This window comes from Cynoglossus semilaevis, chromosome 16, assembly GCF_000523025.1.
Source record: "Cynoglossus semilaevis isolate Cse_v1.0 chromosome 16, Cse_v1.0, whole genome shotgun sequence".
NCBI lineage: Eukaryota > Metazoa > Chordata > Actinopteri > Pleuronectiformes > Cynoglossidae > Cynoglossus > Cynoglossus semilaevis.
Window position 1 is genome coordinate 8,137,516 of NC_024322.1, and position 22,284 is coordinate 8,159,799.

The 22,284-nt window shown below is 38.5% G+C and overlaps 3 protein-coding genes across 3 annotated transcripts in view; 2 read left to right on the plus strand and 1 right to left on the minus strand.

The window, feature by feature from the left end:
• commd6 (COMM domain containing 6) overlaps positions 1 to 3,139 on the minus strand; it is a 3,858-nt gene extending 719 nt beyond the window's left edge. The window contains 7 exon segments of the mRNA XM_025063876.1: positions 1 to 5; positions 7 to 53; positions 147 to 315; positions 925 to 1,001; positions 1,097 to 1,162; positions 1,919 to 1,977; positions 2,739 to 3,139. The exon segment at positions 1 to 5 is cut by the window's left edge and continues 89 nt beyond it. Of these exon segments, the coding sequence (XP_024919644.1) occupies positions 1 to 5; positions 7 to 53; positions 147 to 315; positions 925 to 1,001; positions 1,097 to 1,162; positions 1,919 to 1,977; positions 2,739 to 2,763 (448 nt within the window). The 5' untranslated portion in view covers positions 2,764 to 3,139.
• Positions 3,140 to 3,398: 259 nt separating this feature from the next.
• uchl3 (ubiquitin carboxyl-terminal esterase L3 (ubiquitin thiolesterase)) lies at positions 3,399 to 6,189 on the plus strand. The gene is made up of 9 exons (XM_008328397.3): positions 3,399 to 3,554; positions 3,727 to 3,738; positions 4,194 to 4,322; positions 4,460 to 4,616; positions 4,771 to 4,856; positions 5,460 to 5,507; positions 5,622 to 5,697; positions 5,784 to 5,842; positions 5,922 to 6,189. Exons 1-9 carry the CDS (start codon positions 3,513 to 3,515, stop codon positions 6,009 to 6,011), a joined length of 699 nt encoding a protein of 232 aa, XP_008326619.1. The 5' UTR covers positions 3,399 to 3,512; the 3' UTR covers positions 6,012 to 6,189.
• A 499-nt stretch (positions 6,190 to 6,688) lies between these two features.
• kctd12.1 (potassium channel tetramerisation domain containing 12.1) lies at positions 6,689 to 9,174 on the plus strand. Its single transcript, XM_008328398.3, has one exon. The coding sequence runs from the start codon at positions 7,257 to 7,259 to the stop codon at positions 8,124 to 8,126; it is 870 nt and encodes a 289-aa protein (XP_008326620.1). The 5' UTR covers positions 6,689 to 7,256; the 3' UTR covers positions 8,127 to 9,174.
• The last annotated feature ends 13,110 nt before the right edge of the window (positions 9,175 to 22,284 follow it).

Consider the following 22,284-nt stretch of genomic DNA (forward strand, 5'->3'; position numbering starts at 1 on the left):
TTGTAGCTGTCGGAGCTCACTGACATGCCAAGTCTCCACTGCATGTCCACCAACTGGACAGACACAACAAATTTGAAGCATTTGAGGTGCAAAGTTTACCATAAGAATGCTGGGACGAATTGTAGATACTTTTGAATATACTGTACCTGACCGATGCTGAGCATGGCCTGGACCTCCTGCTGAGCACAGATGGAAGGACCATGTTCAGTCCAGAGTCTGTGGAACACCTGAAGGGAAGCTTTGGTCCACCGCTTATTCTCTCCTTCCAGCTTTGACACAATTTGATCTGCAGAGAGGTTGTTCTTGGCAGCTGACCTGGAATTAAAAATGTTAGACTGTTACAGTAAACTAACCATGGTACAATTATGTAATACTGTATCTACAGTACAAAAAATAGTAAGTAGAATAAAGTGTTTTGCTGGTTCCATAAAGATACTGAAATTTACACCTGATTTTTAAAACTCAGATATAAACATATTCCTGAAGGGTTCATGCTCTCAGTAAGCATTTATCCCCCGTTCTTTGTCAGTAATCAGAGCTGATCTATGATCTATATCAAATCACACTGACTTCCCCATTGTTTTATATATATATATATATATATATACACTGTGTGTTGTAAGATGTTGTAAGAAGCTTCAGAAAATAATAATTATATTCTCTTCAAGCTTCACAAGTCTCCATAAAGCTGTGAATGAGTTTGAAACACCCGAGGAACACACAACACCCGAGATATTGTATTTTCTAGTGGAAACACACTAAAATACATCACATAAAGTTTTGAAAAAAGAAATGCTTCTGTAATATTTTTAGATACTTGTTGAGATTACATATGGTATGGATTCAGGAGACGTTTATATAAAGATAATGGTGAGACTTCATGACAGATTACATAAACTAGGCAAAAAAAAAGGCAAAAAGTACCTGAATGTTAACAGCAAAAATCTGATCATACTCTGCAGAGCTTCTTGGTGAAGTTTGAATCCATCTCTTTGAAATCTCTGCTCAGAAGAACAAAAACACAAACATGTACTGAAAGAGGAACTTTTTGTAGAAAGTTACTAGGAACAAACATTTCAGAGAAAAACTGACTCACGTCAGACATTTCTGCTGAATCTACTCCTTTAGTCTGACCCTGGAGATAGGTCAGAATGGGCTGGCACTGTTGAGATAAAAACATATGTTATCAGAATTGCAGTAAAACCTCTCAAACCACTACATCTAGTGAGCACTGCAGTGCATTGCCTTTCACATTCAGCTGATTAGCCATGAGAACCTCACTGTATTTAAAAGCCTAATATGTGATCACGTTTGAAGCATATGGGTTTAAGATAATTGAGCAAACACTGTAGGCTGATAAAAACATGACATTTGACCTGTGGGTTTTCTTTTTCTATTTTATATACAACTTGTGTGGACATTGTCCACACAGTTTGTGTGAGACATGAATATTGCACTGTTTTTTTCGGAGGTGGTACAGTTTAAAAACCTTCATCACCAAGTTGCATTTGTTAATACTGGTAGTGTTTCATATAACAGATAAATAGATCTGCACATGTCACCATTTTGCAAGATAATATAAATGTTCTTTTCATTAAACACAAATTTGAAACAACCACAACTCAACTTTTTTGTTCTCTGACAAAAAAGGCTTTACCTTGAAACTTATAACTAATCTTGTTGACTCTTCTCCTGTAAACTGATTCTGACATTCTCCCTACCCAAACCTTTCATCTTCTCAATTTTATCTTCAGCTTTTTTTTTTTCAGGTGCTCTACTGACACCTATTGCGTCTGTTTATCAACAGTAAATGAGTCTACCCAAATATGACAGAGGAGAGTCAGGAAATTACATTTTCTACTCTTATTGAACCATTGAACTCAAGCGATATGCAGCATTGGCTATGTACAGTACTTACTGTTTCATCTAACAGATCGGGAGAAATTCTGCAAATGCTGTCCAAAACGTTGTTGTTGTCTGAAATAAATAAAAAAATCTCACCATGTGAGGAAATTGATCACAACTTCTTCTTAAAGTGTTTATATGTCATGCTGGTCAGAGGTCCCATGTTCCTGTTATACAGCCTTTTCTACAGTTCATATGAATCTGCCATGGTAAATATTGCATCATCAATTAGCTCTTAGGAAACAGGAAACAAAAGTAGTAGCATGATTTTTTATGTTTATTTTTAAGTATTCAGGAAAAAAATTAGTACGTGTTTTAAGTGAGTGGCTGGAGGGAAATGCAAACTGTGACACAAAAATAGGAGGCTGAGCCGGAGCTGGCAGGGCTGAGATGCTGAGATATTTATATTTTGAAATATTCAGGATGGGCACGGTTTAAAATGGGAACACCAGAGGGACGGCTAAAGTTGAACAATTTGGAGATACAGTTATAAAAGCGAGATAAGGATGTATTAAAGTGTTGTGGAGAGATAGTGGAGGTATTAGAAAATCGAGTTAAAGATGGGTCCACAGAAGGAACACAATCAAATTAATCGATATTATTAGTCAAATAATATCGATTTTATATATATATATATATTTATATATCTAAATGTCAATTTAAGTAACCTGAAGTCAACATAGAGTAAATTACACGACTTCTGCTGCTGCTGACAAATAACAACGTATACATTATACGACTGTATATATAAGTAACCCAACTACAATCATATTTTCTGTGACAGTGCTGTCTACAATAAACCTTTAATTTTAATGCTCTACATTAAAACTCACCATGTGATCCCTCAGCTGCAGGCATCTTCTCTCAGTCAGTCAGTCAGTCAGTCGGTCTGTAAACAAAGAAAGTCCCTGTGATCGTGTGGTTAGGCTGGCGTATGTCTTGCGGAATTTGACACGTTTTAGTACTTTACGCATTCATTTAGGTTTGATATATAGTTTACTGTTAACCAAACACCCGGAAATAACAGAAATAAAAAATACTTCGTTACAGGACTTCTTCTGGGTGTTTACTAGCATAATGTAAAACACATCTTCTACTGCCACCTATTGTATCGGAGTGGCACCTGTGCGTTTTACACTAAATTAAGACAAAACAAACAAACAAACAAACAAACAAAGAAAAATAAATAAATAAATGAATGAATAAATTAATGAATGAACAAAAAGATTTTGCTGCGTTTTTAATGGTTTAGCTTTGATGGTTTGTCCCTGTGTAACCCGCCCCTGACTCTGGACGGATCCACTGCCAGGGTAAAAAAATATATAGACGACGCATTTAAAAATGGAAAATGTTCTTAATAAAACACAATTTAAAGATACTTAAAATTACAATAAGGTTAATACGAAATTTTGTTTTATTTGCTTAATATCCTGACATATATACTGTTATTTGGTTTTAAAATAAATTGAACACCCCTATTATTCCTCCACACATCAAAGATTCCTGCTCAAATACGGAAGTGATTTTCAGCTGTCAAACAGATTTATTTCAAAACAGTAACTGCTCTTACTTAAAAAGTCCTTACAGACACCTAACTGTATTACATAATGGACTCTCTACGATGGCTGCCACTGGAGTCTAACCCAGAAGTAATTACTTTTTTTCGATTTCATCGAAGTCATTCATTGGGGAACATGTGGGGGCCGCTGCGCCGGCTAGCTAATGCTAACACAGGGAACAAAGATAATGTTTTAATGTTTAACTAAATATGTATAGCAGTTTTATGACATGTTTTTACTTTTCTTTTTTCTGTCGTTTCAGGTCATGAATAAGGTGAATTTGTCTTCTTACTAACTGAGGTTTGGAAAGAATACTAACTGCAAACTGCACAGGGCCATGAAGCCAGCAAAGTTACATGTAATATAAGCATTAACTTTAGAGAACGCAGGGTTTATCTAAGGGCCAACGACAGTTCATTTGGTTCTTTAAATGAGCACTTATAATGCAATTTAGTGTGTAATCATGCTTTTTGCCATGTCATCTAGTTTCTAATAAAATTTACCATATATATATATAATATAATTTTTTAGACCAAAAGTCTTACAAATGGCTGACCACTGATATAACTGATATTTGATTAATAATAATGATGCCACAAAACAGCACCACATCTAATGCCTGGAGGTTATCAATTGTAGTGTATTAGATTAAACTCTATTGAATATATGTCATTTTATTTCTCAATGGAAATCCTTCCCTTGTATGAATACACACCAACTCTTGTGCAGTTTGTCAACTGTTTGGGAATGAGAGCAACCTGGCAGTTTGGAGATGTGTGTGGACTTGACCCAGAACTTCTTAGCATGGTTCCCAGACCTGTGTGTGCAGTCCTGCTGCTCTTCCCAGTGACAGAGAAGGTATTTTTCCAACATCTTTGTAAAATGTCAGAGTGTTGGTAAATGACAGCAGTCCCACATAATTATTTCTGCTTGAGATATCTTTGTGAAGTTGCAAGTGTGACACATGTTTCTTTTCACTAATGTGTTTTCTCTAGTATGAAGCTTTCAAATTGGAAGAGGAGAAGAAACTGAAGACTGAAGGCCAGGAGATCTCACCTGATGTTTACTTCATCAAGCAAACAATTGGAAATGCCTGTGGAACCATCGGTCTGATTCATGCAGTGGCAAACAACCAGGCACAGCTGGACTTTGGTGAGCAGTAGAAAACAAATCGTCAATTACCACAAATTTGGAATTCCATGTGGTCGCATGTATTTGAGAAGTTGCTGCAGTTGTTTTAGTTGTTATTTGATTGTACTAGACAGCAGGTGGACTTTTCTGATATTGACATATTTGATCCCCCCAGACTCTGACTCCTCTCTGAAGAAGTTTCTTGAACATACCTCTAAAATGACCCCAGAGGAAAGGGCCAACTTCCTGGAAAAGGATGAGGTAAAAAAACACACACACAGTCTGTGCTCACGGTCAGGTTTCTGAGAGAAACACTTGTTAAAAGTGTATTTTGTTAACACTAGGAATAAATCCTTATTTAAATGACTTTTTTTTTTACATGAAATATGAGAACTAATGAACAGTTCTGGTTTTATTTTTAAGCCATCGGTTTCAAGGGAGAATTAAAACAAACAGAACCTGTCTATGGTTTTGTCCACTGTAAGTTACACTTATTCTTTTCCTCTAGTAATAATATAAAAAATACCTGCATTGTGTGAACATAGTTCAACAAGTTCACGGTCTTGACCGCTTCTATCTGCTTTTATTTCACCCTCATATATAATTAAATAGTTTGGCTCCTTTAAGGTTACAAAAACTAAAATCTTTAACATGACAAACACAGATGGAAGGAAGGATAATGACAGCACATTGTCAGTCAGTGCAACAAAAGGAAGATAAAGAAGAAATTAGTGTTGACTGATTAGAGCGACAGCTTGAACAAATGTCTGCTCTGTTGAGTAATCTGACTCGAATCAAAGGCCAAAGAAGTCTCTACTAAAAGAAAAACACTATAATTCCGTTTCTTGCTTCTTTTTGTTTCAGAGCATACGTGTAACACATGAATCCAGTGCACAGGAAGGACAGACTGAGGTTTGTGTTCAGTTATAAATGGGCCTCTTTGTCTGAAATTGCCTTTGGAAAACATGAAGCCACATGTTCACATCCTTCACGATCACATGTTGAACCTTGTGTTCTGTGTTTTAGGCTCCAAGCCTAGATGACAAAGTGAACCTACATTTTATAGCTTTTGTGAACGTGGGTGGAAAGTTATATGAACTGGGTGAGTTCGTTATAATCCTAATGAGTATCAGTTCATTCGATACAAACCTTAAAAGAAATTCTAACGATCACATTTGAAATTTCTAGACGGCCGCAAGCCGCTCCCTGTTGTCCACACCAAAACCTCTGAAGACACTTTCCTTGAGGTTTGACATCACACTATATTATAAATGAATTTGGTTGCAGTTGAACATCGTCATCATCTTTTCTTCACTGTTTTCGCAGGATGCCATAGACGTCTGTAAAAGCTTCATGGCTCATGATCCTCAGGAGGTTCGTTTTAACATCATTGCTCTATCCAAATTCTCAGACTGAAGGGAAAAATCCAAACAATCCAAAAATTGATACAACTTCTACTGCCAAGTTTCGTGCTGACTTTATTGAAATTTATTTGTGACGTTTGGATAGAGTAAATAAAACCTCAAGAACATTGCTGTAACACATCCAGTATTATTTCACTCACTCATTAAAATTGTTGCATCTGTTAACTGAATCATTTTGGGAAAACAAAGCTCTTCCAGTTATTAACTGCTGCTGAAATGTCAACGCTAATGCAGAGAAGAACTGCACCTGACGCTGCACTAGGCTGTGTGTATACATCAAACCTTGAATTTCAACTGAGAAAGAAAATATGGCACTTATTTCACTGAGGGGAAAATCACTTGTTTTCACTCTTTGGTTTTGATCAAACACATTAGTTTGACTCCTGGCTTTCAAAGTCCTGGAGATTGATTGTCGTACGGAAAAGGTATTACAAATATCAGCGTCACTGATGCATTGGAAAACCAACTGTACATTGGAGTGGTTTGTGCCTGTGTTTTTGTAATAAGAGGTGAAAACTCTCTAAAATAAAGGTGCATTTATTTAACATTTTCTTCTCATGTTTTTGTTACATCACTGTTCATGCTTCAAAAGTATTTGAAGCATCTCAAATACATAAATATATATACACATTTCCTGGGTTGGCCATGGCCCCGAGGAGCCCCTCCATCTCTCACGGTATGCTATTACGTCCGGCATGCAACAGATGTCACTGTTTCCCTACCAACTTCTGAACGTATGAATTTTTTTTTAAGTACGTGTTTGTACTTTAGGAAAAGAGAAAACACTCAGAGGATCATATACGGAATAAACAACTATTTCAGAACAAGATTTCCGGATATTGTGACCTTATAGTCACATTACATCTTTTTTCTTTGTATACAGAACCAGAGTATTTTTGCGAAACTTGTGAAATACACGTTTTTTCTCTGCTGTTTTCTCAAAAATTTCAACCAATATTTTTGATTTTTGAAGTGTTGATGTATCAGCAGAGAATGGAATAAAAACCTCCACGGAGTCAAGTAGACCTGAGGATGTCCTGCGCATCAAATCCAGGCATTTCATAGTTAAACATTATCCAAACAGTAAACTCATCACGCAAGCGCACTCACGCACGATCGCGATCCCTGTCTTATAAAACCAGCTGCTGCCACTTTGCTGCTCGGAGTCTTCACTGATCTTCGCTCCATCATCATCATCATCACCAGCAGCAGCGGCGGCGGCGGCGGCTCTCTCAGAATGGCACTGGCCGACGCAGAGCGCACTCTGTCCGGCTGCGGCACGGACTCCTTCTCTCCGTTCACGGAGATCATTGAGCTGAACGTCGGCGGACAGGTTTATGTCACCAGACACAAAACTCTGATCGCTGTGCCAGACTCCCTCCTGTGGAACATGTTCAGCAGAAAGTCTCCAAAGGAGTTGGCGAGGGACAGCAAGGGCCGCTTCTTCTTGGACAGAGACGGCTTCTTGTTCCGCTACATCCTAGACTACCTGCGGGACCTGAACCTGGTCCTCCCGGACTACTTCCCCGAAAAAAGCCGCTTACAGAGGGAGGCTGAGTTCTTCCAGCTGCGGGACCTTTCCAAACGACTGAGCCCCAGGCTGAGCAAGGAGAACTCCATCTGTGAGGAGATCAGCCAGAGCGACACGGAGGACAACGCGCAGCAGTGCGGCTCCTCCGTTTGCGCGGAGGCTTTGCGCGCAATGTCCGTCAGTAGTGCCATGCGCTCTCCGTCTCTGGACTCCAGAAAGTCGGGCTACATCACGATAGGATACCGCGGCTCCTACACCATAGGGAGAGATATCCAGACAGACGCCAAATTCAGGAGAGTGGCGCGGATCACCGTGTGTGGGAAAACCTCCCTGGCCAAAGAGGTGTTTGGAGACACGCTGAACGAGAGCAGGGACCCGGACAGACCCCCAGAGAGGTACACGTCCCGGTATTACCTCAAGTATAATTTTCTAGAGCAGGCATTTGACAAGCTGACAGAGGTGGGCTTCCACATGGTAGCCTGCAGCTCCACTGGCACCTGTGCTTACACCAGCAACGACCCAAACGAGGACAAGATCTGGACCAGCTACACTGAATACGTCTTCTGTCGGGAATAACTGCGACGGTGTCATGCTGATGTAAATACACAAAGAGGCGAATGTTTGTGTTGGTTCTCAGTCATCTACTGTAGTCAACAAGCAAATTGGTTTGAACCCACTGATCTTCATAATGGCCCATTTCTGAGTCTAGTGTGGCCAGTTCTCTATCAGAGAGCTGATTTCGTTAACTGAGATGTGGCCCATATTTTGGTCAGTATTCCACCATCTGAACCACAAACATCATCCAAAACTATTTGCCCTTTGTTAAGTTTGGTCCAATGCTCGTCTACTGGAATAATGATTTATTTTTGGTTCAGCTTAGATGTGTGACTAATGCAGCTACTATCTGGTATCTAGGATTTGGCCACAACATTATATCTAGAAGTTTGGCAACCGTTGTCAACTAGCTAAGCCTCACCTGAATCTTTCTAGGACCAGACTGGTCTGTTAAAACAGAGCCAGATGATGGTCACTTTTGGTTTACGTTAAGTGGAGATGTTATTCATTCCTGTTGGTGGACCAACGTGATACATTTTGCAATTTTGGCAGATCAAATTTCTTGAAATTTAGATTAATCACTTGGGACCACTTTGTTTAAAGGACAGAGACCAGGGCTCCTTTCTTGCTGGGTATGATGAGCACCTTGCCCAAGGACATATTGGTGGACAGACTAGCAGAACCCACAGTGGAACGTGCAGCCCACACTACCCATTGCTCCAGACGTTGCACCCAAATAGAAAGAAAATTCCATTTAAAATATTCTATAAATATTATTAAATAACATTTTTTTCTACATCTGAGGTGAGCTAGAGACATGAAATATCAAAACACCAGATAGAACTCTAACTATTTTTAGCATAAGTCAAAAGAAAATAATTCTAATTTGGAGTCCAGAGATGTGTGAAGAACACTAATAAAACCACATCGTCTCCGCTTCACAAAAGTGAATGTCACACTTCAGTCACATCTGACTCAGTCTTAATCAGCATCAAAGAAGAATCCAGCAGTATTGGTATTAGTATTCAGTGTCACTGTCATTTCTAGACTTGCTTGATCATGTTTGGCTGAGTTTGGTACGATCTAATATCTTCTTATCAAATCACTGTAAGTGTACATGTGCTTGTCTGATGGAGTTGGTTTAAACCTGTTCAGAAGGAAATAAAAATCTTCTACTCTCGTCTTCTCACCACTGTCCCAGCCATCCTGTTGTTTTTCTTAGCATACCTCTCAAAGCATATTGTAAATAACTGATTTTCTTCAATCATCTCCACCAGCATTTCAATTTTTTGATGCTATAACTCCAAATAATCTTCACAGGCAGAGTTGCATTTTCTCTGGTAGTGATGCAACCAACCTCTTTTGAATTCTTAACTGAACTGTGAAAACCCCTACACACACGTTTGACTTTCAACTTCAGTAAAACTCTAAACAGACTGTGGGAGCAACTTTACTCTGTTATAACAAAAAGCACTAGGTGTACTATGCAGGAACTTCTTGAAATTAATATCCCTAAATAACCTTGGAAGGGCCAATAGAAGTTGATGATGTTTGTTTATCAGTCACCAGAAAAAAAGACAACAGCTACACACTAAAAAATAAAATACATTTGGCTCAGTATCTAAATGTCTTAATACTGTATTTTTGTAGTAAATAATAGTTGAGAGAAACTGATAACAGTAAATTACCTTCAACTCTCATACCTCAAGATATCATTGTAATTTTTTTTGCCCATACAAATTCAGAGGGAGGCCATGAGGATGCAAATCATGCAGCTGTGGACACATGGAGTCATTATCATTTCAAGTGTAAATAATGAAAGGACCCAGCTGCACACAAACAGAAGGTCCCACTGCCTGTGTGGCTGAAGGGACAGTCGATCAGTGCAAGAACACTATTATTTGATGTCCAGTGTACGGACCGCCCTGAAACTTTCTGTGCCATTTTATAACAGACGAAGAGGAAAGACCATATACAATCACAGAGTATGAAAGAGATAGCATTTTGCTCAGCAACCAGAGGCAGAGAACCTTGTGAGTGTCCAGGAATGTCCTACCTATTCCTTATAGAACAAACTGAACTACAAACATCTTCTATTCACTTATTATCTATTTGGGTCTTATGGTAGACAGTCATTAGAAAGAAAGAAATGTGAGGCAATTAACAACCCAGGGCTCACGCAGTCACACAACAGGAATTCCAGAAAAAAAAAACAAAAAAAAAAACAAGCAATGAAATCCTGTATAATGTTTTGCATGATCGCATAGAGTTTTTGACAAAAACAAACCCTATAAATGCCTAATTCGTGTCTTCATATTTTGAAGTAAATAGGTGATTTTACAGAATACCCATAAGAATTCAAAAACTCCTGTGACTTCTCTTGTGAACTACTGTTGTCTCATTACCAACCTCTCTTTGTCTTCACGGTGCCACTAATCCTTTTCAGGGTTGACAGTCCATGTACTGGTGCCAATCCCAGCAGCCATCAGGCACAGGTGGGGTACACTAGTCCATCACAGCTTTGCATGAACCATTTTTCACACTCATCCCTACTGGATAGTCAGCTTACAGTGATCAATTTACCTAATCCAGCATGTTTTTGGACTACAAACCAGAATACATGGAGAAAACACACAAACACATGCAAACTCCTTCCAAAAAGAACTAATTTTAGTAAGATTGAGATTTAAGATAAGATGCGTGACTGTAAGGCATGAGTACTGAACACTTAACTATTGTATGAGCCTTTGTTTATACACTAACTCTTCTTTCTTTGTTTGTAACCATTAAACCACAAACCATTACAAATTATTGCATTTAAAAGTTTAACAACATGAACTATAAAAGGAAGTACTTACAAAAAAACACCATTACCACATCAATGTGTCCGACACCAGGACGACCAAGACTGGGCCACATTGTCAGTCTGCTATTGGACAATTTGGAAGACAGTCACCAATAGTAATTAGATGGATGTATGTATGGATGGATGGATGGATGGATAGATAGATAGATCACATTTGACTTGTCCTATGGTTATCCTCACCTATCAAACTCTAACCCTTGTCCGGCTGTTGTTTGTAATTGCCTTCTCTTTGAATCAGATGCAAGAAAAATCTGCGATCGTGTCACGATCAGAATGACTGACTCAGTCATACCCACATGAACATGTGACGGTGTCTCCGCCACACTGCTGTTGTGGGGGAGGAAACATATTTCAAACATATGCAGCATAGGTCCATTATTGCTGTACAAACTAAAAGACAAGCCTACTGGATACACACACGTGTGATTCCACCGTGCACTAGTAGACGTGGTTGTATTTCTGCCTGTTAATCGACTGCAGGATTGTCTCTGTCCTCAGGGATTTTCATTATCTGTAATTTGAATTTAATGAAGCTTTAAAGATTAGAGTTACATTAACGAAGCATTTCCGTTTTAATAATCTCTACTGTAAACCCAGCTGCAGGCTAAAACAATGGAGCATTAATATAAATGGCCATTATTAAAGTTAATGACCAGACAAAGAGTTAAGTTTACATAAAAAACGTTGATACAGTATTGCAGTACTCTGTTATCTATCAGGTATCCTTCATTGATGAGTTTTAGCTATGTCGTCCTGCTAACCATCATCTCAGCAAAATCTTAGCTTTCTGGACTAAGTCCGGTCTAAGGTCTCGGCTAATTTCTTTTCTATACCTGGAATAATGTATAGATAATTTAGTTGCAGTTCTCAGTGACATACATAGTACTATGAGTTTTGTTTTTGTATTTTTAAGTTATTCTGAACTAACTTAAATTCAACATTGTAATAAATTGTGCAGTTTTTGGCTTTATTTACTATGCCCATTGATTATGAGACTTATTATCCTACTTTAGTATCTACAATAGCTGAGATATTGAAAATAACAGTTTGTTAGTCACCATAAGTCCTTATCAATGTGTAGTGTGGGGTGGATCTTTAAACATTTTGTAATTGAAATGACGAGCAGTAGTAATAAATGGAAATAAAATTGCAGAAATCATGTGATTCAAGGACGAAGGACAAACAGGGAGATAAAAAGCAAAATGAGTTTTGTCCAATTATTACTGTGGTTATCCTTCTCATCCTTGTTATCACATTTACACTCCTCGTCTCTGACACAACCCTCTACAGATGAGGAATATTTGGATTCCTCACATGTGTCCGGCAGCTACTTATTTAAGATCAAAGTCAGGTTCATTAGCACATCACAACAGAACAACAGTAACTCAGAACCAAATGATTCAATATTGTAATTCTAATCTGTCAGGGGTCAAAGGTCCAAATGTATATATGTATATATAGTTTTATACTGTTTTAATACTTTCTTTCACTTAAGTAGCTTCTGGTACCAATACCACCTTTAGTTCTTTTCTGCAGAAACCATGTTGTTGTTGTTGACTGTTTCAGGACCATACTGACCATCCACTGCTATCAGAGTTAGCTACTCTACAGCCTGAATACAAAGACATAAAAATGATAGAAACAAATTGTGAAAGAGAAAAAATATTTCCCACTAAGCTTTAAGTGTAATGGTTTTGCTCTTGGCCAAATTGACATGACAACAATAACATAAAGCTAGGCACATATCGTACCAATGGCAAATGATGAATCCTGACAGGGAAATTGATTTTCAAGAGTGTTTTTCTAACAACCACTGCTCTCCAATTGTGGACTCCCTTTATCTCAGACTTATGAGTCAATCGCACCAGTTTGCCAATAGTGGCAGAAGCCTCCAGACAAATGCAGTGTTTTCCGATCATCTGAGGTGAGTTGGGAATGTAATCTAACCACGGGGCTATTGAGCCTTCCACTTTTCACAGCAAAGGAGTTCTTTTGAAAATTACAGTCATCAAATAGAAAATGCTCTCTCCACAGCTGCTGTGTACTTCCATCAACGCTATCACACAAACTGGACCCACTTGTCTCACAGGGAGACCATTCATTTGAGTGTTCTCAGCTCTACCAGGGGTTTAATGCTTCTACCCAAATGCAGATGGCTCTTCTGTTTTGTTTTTTTTTTTCTGTTTGATCACTGTGAACACTGGTCACAGTGTTACTTGCAAAATACATCTCTGAGCATTAAGCCTTTTTTCTGACATTTGCCTTAACATTATCAGTGAGACTTTAAGGCAGGGGTGGCAAACTGTTCCACAAAGGACTACTGTGGCTGCAGGTTTTGGTTCCAATCTATCAGTGGCTAACCAATCAGCTGTCTGGAGATCAGTTGATTAAAAGCCAAGCCAAGTCAGGTGTGCTGCTGCTTGGTTGGAACAAAAACACTTTGCCACCCCTGCTTTAAGGCAACAAAGGTTCAGTCAGCACCTGGTCATGTGCTGAATCACAAACCAACTATTTTAAAACTCAACCACAAAGAAATGTTCTCTTCAACTGCACAAAACAAGGTGGGTATAAATAAAGCCCAGTCATTTAAACAATACTTTCCATTCTTTGGCCCAAGGGGGACGGGGGTCTCCATGAATCCAGTTTTTATGGTGATTTAATTTTGTTCCTCAAATTAATATTAGTTCACCCAATATTGAGTGCAATTGTCCTGAAATGGCCGTTAATGTACAGTATGTACAAACATGTATTTGTCCATCAACGCTCAGGTGCAGAATAAAGGCTTTACATTACACCATAATCAGCTCTATTAAACATAATGGAGCAGTTTTAAAATGTTTCCCCCCGCTGGTACTTTTATAATAATTAAGCAGATAGACGGGGGAGGAAGCAGCAAAAGCTCTGACTGGAATTAGACTCACAAATTAGACCCACAAGCTTTATGTGGACTTAACTGCAGGATTTACCTTTTCAAACAAATAAGTGTGAGGCTCCTCTTAACCCCAAACACTTTAGCTGCCCACACTTTGATTAGACAGACTTCATCTTCAGACCTGAGCCAGCACGTAGTTATCACAGCATTTAGAGTGGGATCCGACTTTTACAGCTGTAACCTCTCTTCTATGGCTACTGGTATGTGCTATTGATGTTCTAACATAAGTAATATTATGGGATACAAGATTGGACAACACAAAATCACCTGAGTGCTAATGACTTGTGCACTGATACACAGATTATTATATCCACTGATATATTTGATATATTTAGGTCCTAAGTCGAGGAATACATAAGAAACCCTAAAGTGAGCCTGAAAGGTATGGCAGTAAACTAATTACCTAAAAAAACACTTAGCATATATAAGCTAATAAATGTAGCTATAGCTTATCCAAACAACATTCAAATTAAACGTTTTTTTTAACAGGAAACTAAAAAGTAGATTTAGAGAAAAGTAAAATACAAAATAAAGCTATTAAAAATGTCCAACTCTAAAAAGATTCTATGAATATAGCCTCAAAATAAACAACGTCTGCCCAGAGAAGGAATAAAATGATCCAATTACAGACAAAATGTCTGATCAAACGCTCAGGAAACATTTTCCTCTTATTAATAACAAAAATTTATTTTACGGCCTAAAGGGAGCTACTGAAATATCGTACAAAAATAGCATTGCCATGATTTATTTGAAAACAGATTTGCTGTAGGACATCTTATATTTGTGAAGTTATTGTGAAGTGGACTGTGTTCTATAGCTTCTGACGCTGCTGTGTTTGTTCTGTTTTCCCTGGAATTTCTCTTTCTATGGGAAGAAAACTGTGACCCGTGACCCCTGCACTAAAAATACTTCAACCACAAACCCACTGGGGAACTGTCTTTCACAGCAAATCCAATGTCGTTGATTTAGGTCTCAATCCTCAAAATGCGTCCAGAGAGGCTCTTTCTTTTTATTGCATTGGACTTTGTGCTTGTGCTTTTGTACAAGCCTTGTATTTCCTGCACAAATCTCTCTGCGTTGTTTTAGGTCCCACTTTTATTGAATGCTGTTGCAGAAAAACATTAATATGAATAATATTCCAAAGGCTGCTGATCTTTTACCTGTTCAGGGCAATTGAATATTTTCCCCCATGAAACTTATGTTCTACATTTTGCATTTGTGAAATTCTTCAACAGAAGTACGGCTGCTGCATGTGCAAAAGAGGAAACGGTAATTCAAATCACAGCACTGTGACAGGCTGATATGATCACCTGTGCTGCAGGGCTGTTGTGATAAAATATGAATGTTTCTTTTGAGATTGAAGATCAAATCGCACAGATTATTTTATCCAGCAGCCTCTGAACATCCGTGAAAGACTGGCACTGTTAAAAAATCCTTTTTTTTTTACTATGCGAATAAACACAGGAGGAGGAAGAGGAGGAGGAGGAGGAGGAGGAAGAAGGAACCCCCTACAGTTATTATATAAGCTGTGCAGAATCAATAGGAGTGAGACAACAGGGATACAAACAGCACAGGTGGATGTTTTTTTTTTTTTTTTGCCTTTTGAAAGGATTTTCTATTAAATTCCCACATGGGCTTCAAGTGAAAATAACAGGTTTCTCTAAGGAGACGATGCATCAGGCTGACAGTCTGACGGACGGAGAGGAGATATCCATCAACACTGGCATTAAGATGGGATCTTTCTATCAGCCTGAGCTGGACGGGAAGTCTGTGGTGTAATGAATGTGTGATCACAGGAATGTTCCGGATGAAGAACAAGGCAGCAAGAATGCATCGTGCAGAAAAACCAAACCTATGCTTTAACATCTGCTCAACTTTCCCAGACAGATGTCTGCATCCTCTGCAGGATGTGTTTATAGGTTACAGCTTGATTAGATAATTGGGTCAAAGGACTGCCCACACCAAGGTCACTGTTAGATTTGTCCTGAATAGAATGAATACAATTCCAGAGTTTTTGTTTTAACTCCATGGAAAACATGGATTGTATGGACCACATATTGTCACTTTGTAGGTTTACATGCGCTAATATGTGTCACACTCTGGACATGGTCACTTATATATATATATATAATATAATATATATATATATATATATATGTATATATATATGTATATATATATATATACACACAGTATATATAGCCCATATTCTCTAACTTGGGATCAAAAATGTGGCTTACATTGCAGGTTAAAAGGAACAACATTTTCCTTATTGCACAGGGGGATTTCTGATGCCTTTTCTACACATGGCAGCAATGAGCTGAGAATCAAATCGACTGTTCTCCATCACAACACAGACCTTTTCACCCTCTGGCAACGGCTGCCTCCAACCCCGATCGATAGTTTTGGTTAGAGGTCAAATAAAAAATATCACATTTTCAATAAAGGATTGACCTCACTGATGCCACATTCATCCATTGGTCGATGATGTCATCTACCGCATGCCCCCACCTAAATCTCTCTCACACATGAACAGAATATTCTTGGTCTCTGAAAATCTACAAACGATATTCTGAAAAAAATAATACCTGAAAAGAGATTATTCTAAGGACCCTCAGGGTGATATTTCTGCCCAAGTGGGAATAAATGTAATTTCCTCTCCTCTTCTATAATGACCTTGTGAGGTAGAGTCTCAAACACAGTGACCCTTGTCCTTCAGTCATTTCTATTATTCCTTTCTTTTCTTTTCTTTTCTTTTGAGCAGGAAAATTGATTATCCACAGTCTTTTTGTCCATTGAAATCTGGTGGCCTGACACAGGTTGAAGAGAGCCTGGAGAGGTAAAGAAAGACAGAATACAGGTGGGTGAAGGAGAGGAAAGTGAAAGTGGACGGGTTTGAATGCCTCGGTCAACCATCCACAGCAACAGACAGAGAACAGAGGAGTGGTCACAGATAAGAGTAGGTAGGGGGAGGGTGACAGGATGAAAGCAGTGTCTGTGAGACAGTAGTGAGACCTGCTATGACACGGCATATCCTGGAGGCTGCGTTCAGACCACGCCCACCTCATTAGCTCAACTGTAATCAACACATTATGAACTTATCCTCACACTTAACTGGATTCTTTTTTAATATTTTCCAGAGGTTCTGACGACATGCTAACATCTGACCCTGCCCACCTTGTTGCTTTTGGCATGTCTGTCTACCTGGTAAATATCTCTGTTTTTTGTGTTTACAGCACTGTAAATAAACTCAGTGAGAAAGTTGTCAATAACTTAAACATTAATAAAATGATTACTTGTCCAGAAAATAACAAACGTATTTACACTACGACATACTGAGGTGGAAGAGATCGAACAGGTGACATCCCATGATATTAGTCACACCTCAGCCACAGTGGGAGCAAAAAATGCCAACTACATTGGTGAATGTTTAATTATGTCTTCATTTTCTATTGTATTTTTGTCTAACCCTAAACTGAAGTGTCATAAAACGCTGACTTCTTTGCTCTGTGTCACCCTTTTTTTCACAGTGCATTTACAGTAAACGTCTGTAATTGCATATGGACTAAAATGAATGTCCTGGTGATTAAAGCAGCAGCAGCAGCAGCAGGTGCAGTACATACTCAGTCAGGGGGAGTGGTGAGTCAGCCAGATGACAAGTCGTCTTTTCTCAAACAGCTCAGACACCAGTCTCTCGTTTAGAAACATTTGACTGTGCATCAGTCTTGGTCTATTATACAGACGTCTCTGCAGTCTACAGTGAGGTGCTATATATGCTATATATTTACATATTTATATATAAGTACTTACAAAACATTCCTAAAACTTGTAACTTCAGACAGTACTTACAAAACATTCCTAAAACTTGAAAGGCTAAAACCATAATGAAAATTGAGTCCATACCTGAAAACTTTCACAACATCGACCTCTGCTACTCCTGACCAACAGGGTGTTGGTGACAAACTGGTGTGGGCTCATGGAGGATGAAGTGAAGTGATGGAGGCCATGGTGAAACAAGTAGGCTGGAGGATGGAGCAAGACGGAGGCAGATGACCTGGTGTGGCTACCACTAGGGAGAGCAGCCAAAAGAAGAAGAAGGCGTTAACAATCAACTTTTTCCTTTAGCTTTTTCTAATTTTTTTTAAAAACTATCTTTTAGATTGCGTTATCAGCCACTTCTTTGGGTGAAATTAACCTACATGACCATATATTTGCACCTTTTATCTTGTCCCATCTGTATACCCATAACATTACTCCAATAATGATATTCTATTCTATGTTTAGTACAGTTAAAAGCTAAGCATTTTAGAGAAAACTCTGCTCTAATCCCCTTTTTCCAACTCTGACATCAAAAATTTCACTCTGAGTCTATTACAGTTTGCAGTATTATGAAAATTGAGTCCGAAAGAGAATCTATTGTGGTACAATGAATACGGGAAGAGTTTGTGATAAACATCGTCTCCTTTATCACTTCATCTAAATCAAAATTTCTGTAGTGGATTAGATTTAAGATCACTGCCGGGGAAATTTCATTCCTGGTATATGTGGTTTATTAATCTGCTTGTTTACTTCCTCCTGTTAAACACATTTCTAAAAGTTCAGTTAATGATCTGTGGGCGAAGATGTTTATCTGTAAACAGTGTTCACAGATCGATGTGTTGGCTGATGCTGATGATGTTGAGGACCACACTTTGCTGTGTGATTAGCGGACTTTCACTTCTCAGCACTGTCACCACAGAGAAGTGGTCACACTGAGAAGGCTGACATTTACACACTGCCGTCCTTCAGGGAGGTTTTCCAGGAAATGTAAAGGTCAAATGGTGCCAGAAATTCCATCAATATTCCCATCGTTTACTTTTTCATGGGGTGTCCGGGTCATGGATGTTATTTATGACACCGCTTCATGTCCAGGGGATAGGATTCAATGTATAATTTATGCCATTTCTTTCTCTTTTATTTGAGCTAAAATTGAATAGAACATGGAGCCAGGGGTGCTGCCTCTCACAGTGGCTGTATTTAACATTTTGACACACTTCCTGGATACCTGGGCCTGTTTACTTCATGGTCCGACAGGGAGATTTGACTCACTATTTATTTATTTAAATACTGTCTTGCATTTGAATCTTGTCTGATATCCTTCAACATCCATTGTCACTTTGTAAATTAGAGGCTTAATGTGGAAACAGGAAGTAATAGGTAGTAAAGTAAAGGCTTTGTTGGCCATTTTGTTTTTTCTATTAAGAATATTTTATGTCAACCATAAAAATCATCTGCCCAGTTTTTTCCAGATTCATCGTGTTTCTACACAGCAGGTCAATTAATGGTGGTTTTTGCAGCATTCAGCAGCCAAAGATCATCCACCAATGAGAAGCCTTGATGTTCAGTTGTCCATCAAGTACACAAGGCCCCTGTTTCTGCCTCTGTTGTTGTTCACTCATGCAAGTGTATAGACCATTTGGGGGGTGGGACTTTGACTCTATGATCAAAAGCAAGAGTCAGTGAGACAGATACAATGGTCCAACAATGATGAAAAGCAACAGTGTCCTGTGATGGCATTAGCAGCCAAGAATAAATACACAGCACTTGGGTGAATACTTGTTGTATCATTAACATAGAGGCCATTGAAGAAATTATAATGTATGGGGTTTTCAATTTAGCTACAGAAATAATCACAGTCTTTAGTCTGTAGTGGTTGTGGAATCTGGAACTGAAATGTAAAAAAAAAACACTAAAGTTAGTCCACTTGCATTCAACTAAACATCTAAGCATGTGATCCATTTCACATGTTAAACCTGTATTATCACAGGTTTGAATCAGGGTTGGATTTTTGTCTATTTTGGGAGTTACCTTTAGCTCTGGAAATTTGTTTTGAGCCATTTTGCTATGTTTTATTTAGCAACATTTGGTCTAACAATGGGCTATTATCTTAGATAGCTTTTAGCTACTGCTACTATTTTAGCATACTATACTGTAAATAGGGCTGCATTTATTTTTATTGTTTTTTTGTTTGTTTTTGCTATATTCCATGAGTTTTCTTAGTTTCTCTTTTACTGTTTTGGTATTGCAACTTGGACTTGAATCAATTAAATCTAAGTTAATGATACACATGACATTTGTTCAGCAGAGCACAACCTACAGTACACTAACATCGACCCTCCCCCGGACAACCTGTAGTTCTGTTTGTTTGGCTCTGTGTGGTGTGTAACCGACGACAGACAGTGAATCCCTTTATTCATCAACAGCTTAACTGAGGAAATAAAGGACAATTTTGACCTACAATAATATCCACTTATAACAGACAGATGCCTGTGTGGTGCAGTTAAACCCTTACAGTAAATGCCAGCTTGTATTGTTGTGGCAGACAATTGAATTTTCTGAGCTCTAACAACTGGTCTTTGTTTCCTCAAACAAACTGGTTTAGACCATGATTGTGTTTCATTTCCCTTTTTACTCTTCGTCTTTTCAACTGATCACAGTCAGGGTGCACTGCAGTAACTTCACTAAAATATCACTGTGCTGTTCAGACCAGTTATTTTAAGTTGAATGCGGCTCACAGCTGCTATTATAAAATGATCAATATAATGTGTAGTTTTAAAACTAAATAAAATAAATAAAACCATGGCACAGAAGTCTGCCATATTCACAGAATCCCTGCCTGGCCTGCAAAACACCCTTAGTGTTAAAATGTTGAAGCCAGTAAATGAAGAGAAACCATTCGTGTCGTCCTCCCAGAGAACAGCATTTCTGTCTGTGTGACCAACATCGCCCTGAGTGGATGTTTTGTTTCATCTGATTTAACTGGTTCATCTCTTCTACCTGAGCAGCCATTGACCCAGCGCCAGGCCATTTCTGGACAGGATAAGAGCAGGTGGGATTGCATATTAGTGCTATTGATTACTAATCAGAACAGAAAAGGGTTTTCTCTGGACACAGAGAGAAGCAGCCAGTGCTGGGCTCCAGCTGGTTTATCAGCAGACAGACGCTTCACAGTGACCTACAGTTAAAAAAGAATCAAGCGTCTGAAATGAGAGTCAAATCTATCTCATGGTAGATGTCAACAGCTGTCACTCCTCAGTCAGGATACAGCCGGGCCGGTGGGCAGGAGATTACTAAAGGGCAGAGGAGGATTACAGTAATGAGCACTAAAAAAGAAAGATGTGAGATGAAACGACACAGTATCAGCTGATCCACCAGAGCCGGTGTCTGGTGTCAAACAGCTCTACAGGAAAAATGTCCTCTTGTAATGTTCTATCATTTCTATCATCAACACAATCCAACAGAGCAAATGTTTTTGGGTAATTTATGAGAAATGTTCAAAACCACTCTACTGTAACCAATCATTGCACAAATATGTGGGAATAAATGCCAAAGGAATTTTCAGCATTTAAAGCTACAGACAGTAGATCACTGATTCAATTCCCAGATATTTGATGGTCTTTCTGTATGGAGTGTGTCATATCTTCCTTAAATGTTTATGTTTTTGCACTTCTAATGCTAACCACGATAACGATGTTTGGACCTGGTAATTAAACTCAGTAAGAAAAAATGTTTGACCAATATTTACCAGTTTATAACTTCCAAAGTTCTTAAGGTTTCATGTGTAACTGTCATAGTTTTAACTCACAGAACTGTCACTTATTAGGTCCATTTGCTGCCAGTTAATCACTACACACTATATACAAAATATAATCAAGAAATAACAACCAGACCTTGGACAGCAGCAGCAGTTAGGACTGACAGGTATTACAAAATGCAAATAAGTGAAGCTCTTGAAAATCAATACGCTCTTAGGAAAGAAAAACCTGCTCCGGCTTTACCTCCTCAAGTGGTAGCCATTATAATAGGTGAGGGAGTTTATCCGTCTTAGAGGTGTTGTTAATCAAGTAAGGGATTAATCTCCAAAATAATTTAAACTAAGCTTAAAAGGAAAAGAGAGTGAATTCCGCCAGTGAAAAACTCAGTTTCTAGAAAGTGTTTTTGTTTGGTCTGTTTAGGAAGTGACTACTGTAGATAGTGGAAAGAGGTGGCTGTAAAGCAAGAGAAAAAAAAAATCAACAAGGCTGCTGAGACTTAAAGGTTGCATCGATGGTCACCATGACGACAACAAGGAGGCCTGGAGGACTGTAAAGATCGGATGTGGTGGAAATTAGTTTTGAGGGTTCGTATACTGTATGATGAGGAGAAAACAGAAGCAGAGAGGGAAAGAAAATGAAGAGGCTGTGAACCATGACTGAATATTTCCTAAATCATGGCTTAAGGTAAACATGGAAAACAGCTTAATAAACCTATACGTTGGTCAGTCCATCGGTTGACTTTTATAAACTGTATACAAAATGAGCAAATTAAAGGAAAAACTGGGTCTAGAAACAGCAAACTGTTAG

What these genes read in the sequence shown, in the direction of transcription:
- uchl3 (XM_008328397.3), top strand. Translation starts at nt 3,513, where the DNA reads ATGGACTCTCTACGATGGCTGCCACTGGAGTCTAACCCAGAA. An exon ending in TCTTCCCAGTGACAGAGAAG is followed by an intron (nt 4,323 to 4,459) that starts GTATTTTTCCAA and finishes TGTTTTCTCTAG; the next exon opens with TATGAAGCTTTCAAATTGGA. An exon ending in CCAGGCACAGCTGGACTTTG is followed by an intron (nt 4,617 to 4,770) that starts GTGAGCAGTAGA and finishes TGATCCCCCCAG; the next exon opens with ACTCTGACTCCTCTCTGAAG.
- kctd12.1 (XM_008328398.3), top strand. Translation starts at nt 7,257, where the DNA reads ATGGCACTGGCCGACGCAGAGCGCACTCTGTCCGGCTGCGGCACGGAC.